The 13388-nt window shown below is 41.7% G+C and overlaps 1 protein-coding gene across 2 annotated transcripts; it reads left to right on the top strand.

Moving 5' to 3' along the window:
• The first annotated feature begins 6561 nt into the window (after positions 1–6561).
• Positions 6562–8831, top strand: LOC105034071 (probable N-acetyltransferase HLS1-like). 2 transcript variants are annotated; one of them, XM_010909093.2, is made up of 3 exons: positions 6562–7143; positions 7245–7423; positions 7549–8831. In XM_010909093.2, exons 1-3 carry the CDS (start codon positions 6964–6966, stop codon positions 8399–8401), a joined length of 1212 nt encoding a protein of 403 aa, XP_010907395.1. In that variant the 5' UTR covers positions 6562–6963; the 3' UTR covers positions 8402–8831. The 2 variants fall into 2 exon arrangements, with proteins under 2 accessions (XP_010907395.1, XP_073107928.1); XM_073251827.1 differs by having other exon boundaries at positions 7005–7143; positions 7249–7423.
• Positions 8832–13388: the final 4557 nt, after the last annotated feature.

The following is a 13388-nucleotide window of genomic DNA, read 5'->3' as shown; positions in this document are numbered from 1 at the left end:
CATAAATTTTATATTATATCGTTGTTCATTTATCTATCTAAGTTTATAGAAGAGATACATAGGCAATAGCTACTCAATAAATTATAGGCATTCGATAACTATACCTTGCAAATCCTTATGAAGATATATAGAATTTGGATCCAAGATCTAACATGACTAACGAGAGCTTTTACAAATTTGATAAGCTAGAATTTAAGAGGTTTACAATTTTTTACTACCATCCGGCGACCTTAGTTTTTTGTTTTAATCAAGCCACACCAACCCTAATGTCCCACCAACTCATGATCCGTGCAAGATGTCAAGCCAAGGTTACACATCAATGCGTTCTAATAACAAGTCTTGGTCATATATCCTGTACCATATACATCATATGATTATGTACCATACCAATTATTTTATTCTATTTTCATAAGCTTTATTTATCATGTGCGTCCTAGTGATTGGTCCAGTGCAACGAATCAAAATGATTGGAGTCATTTATATACGGCCATATTGGTGCATGCAAAGAGCCACAAATCTCAAACCCTGTCAGAACCATTCCCACTGAACAGCCTGTTGCTCAGTGCACCGAAACTGTCCTTGCACCAATGCAAGCGTCATCAGCACACAAAAAACTCTAATTCTTTTCACACGTAACAATGGAAACTAGCAATTGCAGCCAAGTTGAAATAGAGACCGTCCAACGAAGGTGGGACCTCAGGTTTCACCTTTCTCGGGTTATATCGTACCTTGCTACTACCATGATATCGACTTCTTCTGACTGATTGATGGAAAGTTATTATTTGGTGACCCACTATGATTAAAAAAAACATAGGAACAGAAAGAAGGATGGATAAAGACGAAACTGAGAATTCTAGCTGGAAGGCCTGTGCCGCAAGCGTCGTCATCTTTGTTGGGGTGGGGAATTTCTTCGGATAAAGGAAAGGAGGGATCACTTTCAGTACAAAAATTTTTATAACAGATTGATTTAACCTGTATGTTTGGAAGTTGTCCACAAGGAACACTGAGTACCATGGAGATATATTTAACGGCAATAGGAATTATTATCCTCCCCTCTCTCTCTCTCTCATGGCCGTCAAGCCGCTTACGTATGGGTATATTATTGATAGAGATATACAACTCCATTTACTATTTTTTTATTTTTTACCTTTTAAGCTTGTCAATCTATTCCACTTTATCTCACCATAACTAATTAACAAGCTCACCGTGCCCTGCACTTTTCTTTCCAAGATAAGTCGCGAAGTGATTGGAGTACTCCACCACAAAGTCATTAAATCAAATTTTTTTTTTCTACTTCTTTTGTTTTTAGCATTGTACCTTGAGAACTTTGTAGGTGCAACGTATATTATATAATAAAATAAAAACATATTTAGTTGGAAAGAATTGGACTGTGCAAGAGGAATAAGAATGAAAAGTGAGTGACTCATATCCTAATCTTTGGTTGGGGGTAGTTTCATATCTATTTTAATTTCGAAAGGAATGAAAATACCTTAATCTCTCAAAATTTAATTCCTACTTTCTCTTAGTATTCAAATCATATTATGAAATTACAAACTAAATGCATAGGAGGTGTTAACGTAATCTGATGGATCGTGTAACAACATGTATCAACCTATTTTATATATTTTTTGTTAGCATGATCCTGTATCAGTCTGTATTATTTTTTTTTATTAGTATGATCTTATTAGAGTTATTTTAGGGATTGTGCAATAACTTATACCAATCTATAATATTTTTCTTTGTTAGCATGACTTAGTATCAGCTGATATTATTTTTCTTGTATGGAGTTGTATACTAGTATATATAATCTCTGAGTGTACCTAATGTGATGCATCAAAGATATAAAGTTCTCTCTCTTTTTTATTTTTCTATTTTTTTATGAATATTTTAACATGGTATCGGAGTCCTATATGATGATGCCATCTCTTCCACCTCTACTATGGCCATTGTTGCGATGCCTAAAAGCCTTGAAGATCTCTATTATCGATATGTCGATCTTTATTTCCTAATGAATTAACATCCAGAGATCCTCTATTTTCCAATGGATTTGTGGATCCTTTGTTTTCCCACAAATCCTCTACTTCATGGTAAACCAACACCTAAAGGTCCCATATTCTCTATTAGATCCATAGATCCTCTATTTTCCAATAGATTAACACCTAAAGGTCTCTTTTTTTATGGATCTATAGCCTAACTCCATTGCCTTCTCCTTAGCTTCATATCTTTCATCATCTCTCTTGATTGTCACTAGACTTCTTTCTCTCTATCTTCAATGTCACTTGCTGCCTTCGGCTCCTTTACCAACCAGTTTGAGATTTTTTGCTCCTTTTTTATGGTCTCCATCTGCAAGAATCATCGACCTTCAGTTTTCTTCTCTCTAAGTGTCGACTCTTACTATATATAATTGCTACCTTCTGTGTAGCTTCTCACAACTATGTCATCTAAAACAATTACAATAATCGATATGTCACTTTACCATGTTAGCATAGATAAGATACATCATCTAACCACATTATCGTTGATCAATTGTGATATCATATTATGTTATCATCGGTCCAGCTGCAAAGCTTGCCACGTCACTATAATGTGAGTCTTGTCAGCCACTAATAAGACACAATAATCCATGTTGTTAAATATATTTGTCAGCCACACCATCAGACATATTAATTAACCACTACATTCTGTCACATTAATAGGATATATCAGTTGACACACTACCTAGTCAATCTGTCATATCAGTTAGTGATGCCAGTATTGCTAAATATATCACTTTGCTATATTAGCTCCTTGATATGCTACATCAGTTTTTGAGCTGCTAAATTAACTCTTATTTTTCTATATCAAATTTTATGCTGAGCTTGGCATATTAGTCTACTATATTGACTTTTGAGCTATTAAGTTAGCTCCTAATTTATCCCATTAGCTTCTGAGCTGTCATATTAGCTTTTAATTTGCCACCTCAGATTTTAAACTATTACATCAGTATCGTACATTAGACTACCATATTAGCTTCTAAGTAGCTACATCAGCTCCTGATTTGTCACACCAATTTTGAGTTGCTATAACATCTCCTCATCTGCCATATTAGCTCTTGATATATCAGTTTAGTATCTGAGCTATCGTATTAGCTTCTGAGCTACTATTTTAGCTCCTAATTTGCCACATCAACTTTTAAATACATTCGTGATATGATTTTCAAACTCAAGTTATCACCTATGGTACCTCTTTGAGTTTGAGGGTATATGTTAGCATAATTTTAGGGATCACGTAACAACCTATAGTAGCCAATAATATTTTTCTTTATTAATGTGATCTTGTGTTAGCCCGTATTATTTTTTTGCTAGTATGATCTTGTTAGAGTGATTTTAGGAATCATATAATTTGTACCAACCTAATATTTTGCTTTATTAACATGATTCTGTATCAGCTTATATTATTTTTTTTGTGTAAAGTCTGTATACTAGTATATATAAATGCAAAGATATGCCAAATGTGATGCAACAAAGATATAAAGTCTTCTTTCTATCTCTCTGTCTTGTTTTTCTCTTCTTTTATGCAAATATTTTAATAGGAGGATATAGCTATTCCAATTCTCATTATAATCTATTCCAATTTCAATTCTAGTCACAAACCAAATGCACCCTAAAAGTGAAAGAAAATTAATTCTATGCAATGCATCATACACTTCTGAGGCACAATAGATGAGACAATGTTACTATTAAGCTAATATTGGACTCAAAATTTGCTTCCTTGAGATTATAAATCCAATTTAAGATAAAAAATACTCCTAATCGCATGGTACCATTTATTCGAATAAAAAATATGATATCTAAGTATCACTCCTTGACAAAATGAGGAAAAACCCTAGTGAAGGCCTGTTTCAATAATCGAGAGTCTCCATACCAATAACATTCAACAAAGGGAAAGGATTATTAAAATAGAAGTTGGTGGACGTCCAAATCATGCATATCTTATTTTTTGCCATCAAAGAACAAGTGAGGGCAAAAGGGGAGAGAGACCCTCCTCCTCAAAGACTTAACTATCTCCATATATGATTCCTCGAGCCATGCTGCCACCCCGTCAAGGCTTTTTAGGTCAACATCTCTCCTTCAAATCTCATTTTTTTTATCCCTTAAAACCCAACAATCTCATGACCCAAGACTAGACACCAATCCCTAATTACCGTGATCTTGTTGGCCTAGTTGCCAATCTCTCATGCTCTCCCAATTATCTAATGCTTCATATAATATGTCCTATATTTTGGGTTAAGTGTGGGTTAGAAGTGCCAATTGGCCATATGGGCATGTGGACATGGCCTGGACCAAAGCCCTTTTGGTCCCATTCCGGCATGACAACGTTGGTTGTGTTCTTGTGTCTCGTGCCGGTTGGTGGCGTTTGAAGCTTGAGCCATATGTCGGTAGAGGGGAACAGAATCCAGCCATGCGAATCCTATCAAAGCATCTATCTTTGTTGTCTCTTATATATTGCTCGGGCCACGATTTAATAGCCCAATGCCACTAATGACACTAAACATGTTTATCTTTCTTAAATCTCTCTTGGTTACACCAATGATTTCATTAGTGATTTTAAGTTGTTAATAATCCATCACTTGGTAGTCAAGCCACTTCTACAATGGTCCCCTCAAACTTATCTTTGAGTGAATTATTAGACTTCTTCCAAACAATTTTCTTGGAGCAATCAAGATGGAAATTGAATGTACTGATTCATAGTGATACCATATCCTTACTCCGACCTATCATCATGGCTGGTCTTGCAAGCGGAGAACATAATCCGACATAAGGAGCAGTTCCTCTATATTTGCTTAATCCTCACATGGTGAATGCAAACAATCATTAAGTATATCATATCATTGTGATCATCATTATAGTATTAGCAACACTGTTCTTGTCATTTTAATTGTTGATATTATTGTATTAGCATCATTGGTTCGATGAGAACATCCACATACGCTAACAGATGCAATAATGTTTCATTTTATCACAAGTTCATCAACCTCATGTAAGTCATGAAACTCTTTTTGGGTAAGCAAGCTTACTCAAACTTGGTACCATACAAATTAAGATAACTACATTCACCATTACTCAATCGATTAGCTGGAGTGTGTGGATCGAAGTAGGTTACGACGCGAGGAACTCTTAGCGGCTCATTAGATCAGCTCCCGTAAAAGATAACATGACGGAACCACTAAGCAATGGAATGCTTGGATGGTTTTAATTTTTAATCAAAAAATGTAGTAGGTATAGCTTTTTTTTTTTTTTTTTTTCCAACTTGGTTTCTCCGGAGCCACCATTACCACCAGCACACGATGTTCATGGGCCGACCGCGTATCACACATGTTGAGAACAACACTTCTGCCAACTTATATGGTCCCAACCGGAACAGACTTAGAATCTTATATTGTTATTGTTGTCTCAAACATAGAATCCAATCACATGTACAGAAAAAACATAGAATCCAATCACTAAGGACCCGGGTCAAGTATGTTAACATTCAACTTGCATGCATGTGATCAAATGTGAATCTTAGAGCCAAAACGTGACTTCTACTTCCCTGTTTAACCAATAGATCGGACGGTCCATGATGAGTCATGTGAAATGGTGGACTTGGGCTCGGGTCAAGTAAACCAACGTTCAACTCATTGCCACCTGTCGTTGTCGTCCAAAACGTCCTTGGGATTGAGAGAGCGAGAGAGAGAGAGGAGAGAGGATCCCAATGATTGCTGTCATCTGAAACGGCTTTCGGCCGTAATTAAGACGGCGTCCCACCTCTCGCTTTTGGCTAACGGTTCGACAGCAACAGTGAGCGGCTGGTCCCATACTCTCCTGCTATATATATTTTATTCGGAGTATTAAATTACCCCGCGGGGACACTGTAGCGATTGCGTGCGCCACAGTCCTAATTCCCTCCAAGCCTTCGTCATAATAGAATGGTCACGTCGGTAGGTATGGTCCAGCGGAACAACTGACGCGATGGCTCCTCGTCAGCACCAGTCATTAATGGATTCCGTAACGGCCGTAACTGCGCCATCATGGCGCGCCGTTAACCGCCGCCAGCCCCCGCCACGTGGCGTCCTCGTCCTGGCCTTTCCCCTTCCCTTGGCGCGCCTCCCGCCACGTCGCCGCCCCGTCCGTCATTTCACTTCATCCGCATTTATTATTATTACCGCGAGTCGGTTCTCATGATTTACTGATTAAATTTATGACTGGGATTTGTCATGACTCATGACTGCATCTATTCATGATATTTTTCTGAGTTGTTTTTTTTTTTTCGTGTTAGATATGATATACTAATAAAATTGGGCGCTTTCAGTGCATGGGTGATGGATGCATGGGAAGCGGTGGCATGAATGATGGGGGAATCGGTTAATGATTAAAGAACGCCTGCGGCGCAGGGGATGCAGAGGGGCCGCGCAGCCGTAGCCGCCATTTCCCCAACCCCACCCCTCCTACTACTGCTACTACCATCTACTCTCAGGCTGTACGCTTTCTAATTATCATCATTAGCATTATTACTACCTATCAGAGGGGAGAGAAAGTTTAGGTCCCAGGATCCGATCCCTCGCTACGGTCATTCTCTCTCCTCCCACGACCACCAGAAAAAAGGGGTATAAATACGCCCCCCACCCCCCTCGCCCATTAAAGCCTCACACTCCAAATGATCAACTAGCCAGTAGTTACCATCCAAACATAGCCCCAACCGTCCCGAAGCAACGCAAAAGATTGTATTGGTGCGTAGCCAAACAAGAGTGCACTGCGTGAGCGATCCACGATTCAGCCGTGATCTCGCTCCCTTTACCTCCACACGTGATCTTGCTCTTTCTTCTTCCACCCAGCCGTGATCCCTTCTTCTACTTCTTCTCTTCTTCCAGAACTAACTCGTGGTCTGAAAGCAGAGATATAAACTGATACTATTCTATCCGGAATATAGTAGCGAGGGAAAGCGATGGAAGAGGAGGGAGGAGGGGTAGTGGTGAGGGCGTTCGACCGGGAGAGAGACTGCGAAGGGGTGGAGGCGGTCGAGAGGATGTGCGAGGTAGGGCCCAGCGGTGAGATGACCCTCTTCACCGACCTCCTCGGCGACCCCGTCTGCCGCGTCCGCCACTCCCCCGCCTATCTCATGCTGGTACCTATTCTAGCTTCCTCCTCCTCTTCTTGTGTGCGGGTTCACTTTTGGGTTTATTTTATGTACGTGAGGTATGATAGTTTTATAAATATATGTCAAAGGTAGCGGAGACGAGCGGGCCGGAGAGAGAGATCGTGGGCCTCGTCCGGGGGTGCATCAAGACAGTCGCCTGCGGCAAGAAGCCCCACCGCGTCGGTGCTCCTGCGAGGCACCAAACCCCCAGCCCCATCTACACCAAGGTCGCCTACCTCCTCGGCCTCCGCGTCTCCCCTTCCCACCGGTGAGCCTAACGGAGCCCAACATTTATTCCCCCTTTGTTCCTCCCTCCATGATTTAGCATCGGTTATACAATAATTTATCCGATTCCTTATTCCTCATTTTTAAAATTATTAATTGGTGGAATAGGCGGAAGGGAATAGCGCTGAGGCTGGTGAGCCGGATGGAGGAGTGGTTCCGAGAGAAGGGCGCGGAATATGCGTACATGGCCACGGATAAGGATAACGAGGCGTCGGTGAGGTTATTCACCGAGCGGTGCGGCTACTCCAAGTTCCGGACACCGGCGATCCTTGTCCAGCCGGTGTTCGCACACCGGCTCCCCGTCTCCCACCGCACCCAGATCCTCCGAATTCCCGCCGCCGACGCCGAGACCCTCTACCGCCGGCGTTTCGCCACCACCGAGTTCTTCCCCCGCGACATCGACGCCGTCCTTTCGAACCCCCTCTCCCTCGGGACTTACCTCGCCGTGGAGCCGGGGTTCCGGTGGGCGGGCATCGAGGCGTTCCTGGCTGCGCCGCCGGAGTCGTGGGCGGTGCTTAGCGTGTGGAACTCCAAGGAGGTGTTCCGGTTGGAGGTCCGCGGGGCGTCGCGGTGGCGGCGGGGGCTGGCGCGGACGACGCGGGCGGTGGACCGGGCGCTTCCGTGGCTGCGGATCCCGTCGGTGCCGGACCTCTTCCGACCTTTCGGGCTCTACTTTCTTTACGGCGTGGGCGGTGAGGGGCGGAAGGGGGAGGCGATGGTGAGGGCGTTGTGCCGGCACGCGCACAACGTAGCGAGGGAGGGGAGTTGCGGGGTGGTGGCGACGGAGGTGGCGGCGTGCGATCCGCTGCGGCGGGGTATCCCCCATTGGGTGAGGCTATCTTGCGCGGAGGACTTGTGGTGCGTGAAGCGCCTCGCCGAGGACTATAGTGACGGCGCTCTTGGGGACTGGACCAAGGCCCCTCCCGGTCCGTCCATTTTTGTGGACCCTCGCGAGTTCTGATTAGAATCTTGCTTTCTTGCTTCCAAATGTTCGAAAGTTTAAACAGGGGCGAAGAAAGAGGGGAAAATCTGTAGGATTCTTTTTTGGCAACGGTGGAAACGGGATTTAGATGGATGTTCCTCCCGTATAGAATGATGTCATGGGCCGTATCACTGGCTTTTCATTTTTTTCCCTTTTTTTTTTTTTTTTTTTTGCGGGGGGAAAAATTTCGTAACGGTTTCGAGATATGGGATGGAATCGAGGGGAAGATGTGGTGGGAATGGACTTTGCTTTTTATTATTTTTGTTTGTGAGTTTCGTGTCCTTTCTTTAAAGTTCTCGCCCTCTTTATATCTTGCCACCTCTCTTTTTCTGAAAGGATGGCGATTTGTTCCTTTGTGTCTCATTTCGTTAAAGGAAAATGATACGTATCACCCCTGGTGTTACGCCGAGCTCGTTGCGCCTTATCTTTTAGTCATAATGACTGCTTTGCCCTTGCTACTTACAAAAATTACGAAAAATGACCTCAACTAAGAGATTGAGATACTTGTTTGGAAGGTGCGTTTATGTCATTTTGACGCACCCAGACGCACCCGCGACGGAACGAGGCCACCAGTGGGATGTGACGTGATACACGGGTGCGTTCTGTTCGCAGGCTTGGTGGGGCCCGGAGGAACACATTTGGCACGTCCGCTCCAGTCGAGCGGAAGCAGAGGACCTTTCGGGACAAGGGAGCTACATGGGGACCACACCGTCCCTTCCTTGGGATGTGAACTGTAGGACCGGGGTTGTCGGATGGGGCCCACCTGCCAAGTTTGATGTGCGATTATTGCCTACACTGCGTGCACCATCGTGGCTATGCACGCAGCCAATCAGTCGTTGCTTCCTGTGATTAGTATAAAAATTACTAATTAGAATAATTTTAGCAGATGCCTCTTAGATCATTGAATAACAAATCAACACATTATTCAAAAAAATAAATTTTTTATTTAAAATAATAAAAATTATCGGCTGATCAATCATAATTAACAATAATTTTTTTTTAATTTTATATTTAAAATTTTCAATTAAATTTAGATAATAATCCAAGATATATGTGGTAGAAACGTTGAAATCAATAATTTTTTCAATGAAATACATATTGATGAAAAAAATTATTAATTAAAATTATTTTATTATATATATTTGAATCATCTAATAAGGAGCCTTCACAACATCCATCGTTGAAAAGGTGCATTATTATCAAAATTTGAATGAAAATTTTAATAAAAAAAATTACTAATTGATTAGTTGATAATTTTTATTATTTTAAATAAAAAAATTATTTTTTTGAATGATATGATAATTTTTTATTGGATGATCTACAATACATACGTCCAAACTATTTCAACTAATAATTTCTCTTTTATTCAGTGGCCATTAATCTTGCATGTATGGCCACGTGGTGCGGTAGTGTAGGCCATATCTTTGTGTGGTATCTTGTTTGATATCTTGTGTGGGTCCCAATGGCTGACGTGTCAGACAGATCAGGTGGCTCGTGGGGCTCCACTCCAGGGGGTGGCTTCACGGTGCCGACCACATTTGAGTGGGGTCTCACGGTATTTTGATTCCACTTCTCCGCAGGGTTTACTTTGCCTTCGTGCGGAACACCATAGAAAGTACATCAAATTGGTACTGCTTCATTGTATCTGGCACGTGCTCTATGATGCAACTAGAAAGAGTGGTGTATGACACAAAGATAGATATGAGAGAGAGAGAGAGAGAGAGAGAGCAAAGTCTAGCATTCTAGCATGTTCTCTTTTTTGCTAGGGAGCATGTTCTCTCAGGCAAATCAAATGGATGGCTATGATTACGAATATTAGTGCAGGATAATGTTATCCTTTTCTTTTCTGCATGTGTTGTCGTTTGAGTAATTAAGTTCATCATGATATAAAGAAAGAGAAATGCTAGTATAGGTCTTAATATTCACTTACAAGGTGTCAGATCACTGTAACCATGCAAACAACTTGATGGAGAACTAATTGGAAAATTGTTGACTACATAGATTTTCAAGAGATTTATGTGCTATTAAAGCATTGCCTGAAAAACTTTTTACCATGGATGTGAGATGCAGTAGAAATTGAATAGGAAAGGCTGGCTGGTTACCTACCTATGGCATTTAAATTTCATTTATAAATTGGAAGCAGGTTGATTAGTGGAGTTAATACTTTATGTCGATCGTTGAAAATTGGAATTATAATGATTCTAAGTTATTGGTCAGGAGACTTGAGAGGGAAGTTAGATTCTCTAAGGATACATCATTTGTGTTTCTGTACAACTTTTAATATTCTTAGCTTTCATGCCAAGTGAAAATTGACATTTTTCAAAAGTAAACTTTCCAAATAATTGGTTGAATAAAAAAAAAAAATCACCTGCTTGAAAAACATGCAAGTCTGCAACAACATAATCAGTTTTATGCTTGATTTGCTAAATATACTATATGCGCATATGCTTGTTTCTTACTTCCACTATTTTTGAGATCAAGCAATAGATATTAAGACTATTAGATCCTCAAATCTGTCAATCTTCTAGAGTTTAGTAAACTTTGACTATATACCTTGCGCATAATATCCCAACTGAAGGTAAAGACTACAGAAAATCGACACAAGTTCTTTCTTAAGATTTCATTCATGATCTAAGTTACTCGGGTCAATAAAGCTAAAAAGTGACTTTCTAAAAGAATGGCATGATAAAGGAGACTTCAATGCTGGACACCATATTCCGGAATCAAAAATTAATTTTTAAACTCTCATAAAGCCTAGAATCGCCATTCCCTGATTCAGCTCATGAAAAGATTGATGCTTAAATTATTTTTTTTTATTTTTTTTTCCCTTTTGCTTTCACTTGAGTTCCCCGATTTCGCCCCCTGGGCATGAAGGATTCCTGGATTTTTTATCGTTAAGATCTACTTTTATTTATTCCAGGTCTTTTTAGGCAGTACTGCACAAACGTAAGCCAGAAATGGCGTGAAATCAGTGCGTTTAGAATGGACATCTCAGAAACTATGACCAAAATAAAACACAGTAGAATTTGTTTCTTTTGAATAACAGTGGACTTGCTTCTCTTGTACATGTATTTCACACCCTGATTGGTTTTAAATTGAATAGTAACACAGTTATATGACTCCCTCGTTGTTCTAACTCCCAACAAAAGACATGCGCATGTATACACCTGTTGGGGGAAACTTCACATGGACTGAAAATATGAAGAAGCCCAAGGCCCAGGATATCCAAATCTGGCAAGCCCGCCTGCTAAGGCCTCACCGACCCCTAGTTGGCCGTAATCACTACCACTCTGTCGACGACTAGTCTTTGACATTCCTTCAACCAGTAGATTTCATGGCGATATCTCCTCGATGGTCGACAAACCTCCCTCTACCAAGCGGGCCCCTCAGTTTCTGGCTTTCTCATCTTGAAGCAGTATAGGGCATCCGACTCATGATCGTGACTGACCAGTCTTTAGCTCACTAACACTAGTTGGTACGTCAATTCGTAACTCAATGTCAGTCAGACACAACTGTCGTGAAACTAATAAGGCAACCACAACTGCCATATCCCAAGAATCTCGAGTGATAGTTCTGCCACAACATGCAAATTGTGCTATAGCCGGACGGGATCGTGCCAACTAACTTGCCAACCAAAGCAACCACCTCCTTCCATAAAAAGAGGCCCAAAAGGGATCCTAAAAAAGATATACCATTACTCTGCCTCTCACACTCCTCTATCTGTTGAATGAGAGTTCTGACTTGAGCGTCGGAGAGTCTTCGTCGGAGCAACCTCTAGTCAGAATTTTTTTGCATGTCACATCTTGGGAGACCCCCACCTCGCCATCCACTCTAGCATCCTGGCGTCTTGCAGAATCTCACACCAATAGATTGGCACTAGAAGGAGGGCCTCGAATCCATTCGAAGGAGCACCGATTGAGAACAACATAACCATACCACCTAAGAGAGTTTCATCTAGCCACACCAATGCCACTGTCTCTTGACCGGCAGGGAGCCAGGCTAACAACCAGGCCGACAATCGAGTATAACTGTCGGTGGCAGAAACTCCCCCACCTCTTAGCCAGTGTTGGTTATGGTGAACCAATTCAACCTGCTCTTTCAGCAGGTCTAAAATTTAATGGCCGCTGTCCAGACGATCCAAGCTGCTCCTGTACCTCTGCAGGCAGCATCACAGCCTGATCAGACAGTCTCTTCACCTCTTTCAGTAGCACCACTACCGAATTTGACTTCACAGCCACTACCGTCAGAACAACCGTGGGCTCTCCGCAAAGTCCGGAGAGGAGGCAAACCCATTAGAGCCACCCTAAAACTCAAAACTAAGAAGGAAGTGATCTTCGAGTCTCGATTAGGCATGATCCAACCCTTGATCGATGATCCCCCAGCACTTTGAGGCTTGTACCATCCGATATCCTGCACTTGAGCGATGGCTTTAGAAAATTGAACAGGAAATCAATGCGATTCGCAATACCTCCTCGACACCTTACGATGGGTTTAATAATGACCCGCCTTTTGATTCAAAGATTATGCAGGAGTCACTTCTTCGGCACTTCAAGACCGCATAATTGAAAAGCTACGATGGGACTGTTGATTTCATCGATCACCTTGAGACTTTCAAGACAGCGATGCTCCTCTATGGAGCCATCGATGCCATCCTTTGTCAAGCCTTCCCCTAATTTTAAAGGCAACGTCCCAACATTAGTATTCCAGTTTGAAGCTGGTCTCGATCTATTCCTTCGAACAGCTGAGCCAATCTTTCGTCGGCTATTTTGTCAGTAGCCAATGATAGTAGAAGCGGTCCGACTACTTCTATACTATAAAGTAGAAAGAGGACGAGTCGATCCGAGCTTTTGTTAGCCATTTCAATGCGGCCACTCTGAAAGTCTGCAACCTGAATCAATCAATCGCGATGTCTGTGATGATGAGCGTACTCCTGAAGAATAACCTCAAGAGGTCACTAGTGAAGACC

This window comes from Elaeis guineensis, chromosome 2, assembly GCF_000442705.2.
Source record: "Elaeis guineensis isolate ETL-2024a chromosome 2, EG11, whole genome shotgun sequence".
Classification (NCBI taxonomy): domain Eukaryota; kingdom Viridiplantae; phylum Streptophyta; class Magnoliopsida; order Arecales; family Arecaceae; genus Elaeis; species Elaeis guineensis.
This window is presented reverse-complemented; position numbering and strand designations above follow the sequence as displayed.

Coding starts and splice junctions, on each gene's coding strand:
- LOC105034071 (XM_010909093.2), top strand. CDS start 6,964: ATGGAAGAGGAGGGAGGAGGGGTAGTGGTGAGGGCGTTCGACCGGGAG. Junction 7,144..7,244: donor CCCCCGCCTATCTCATGCTG/GTACCTATTCTA, acceptor TATATGTCAAAG/GTAGCGGAGACGAGCGGGCC. Junction 7,424..7,548: donor CGCGTCTCCCCTTCCCACCG/GTGAGCCTAACG, acceptor TTGGTGGAATAG/GCGGAAGGGAATAGCGCTGA.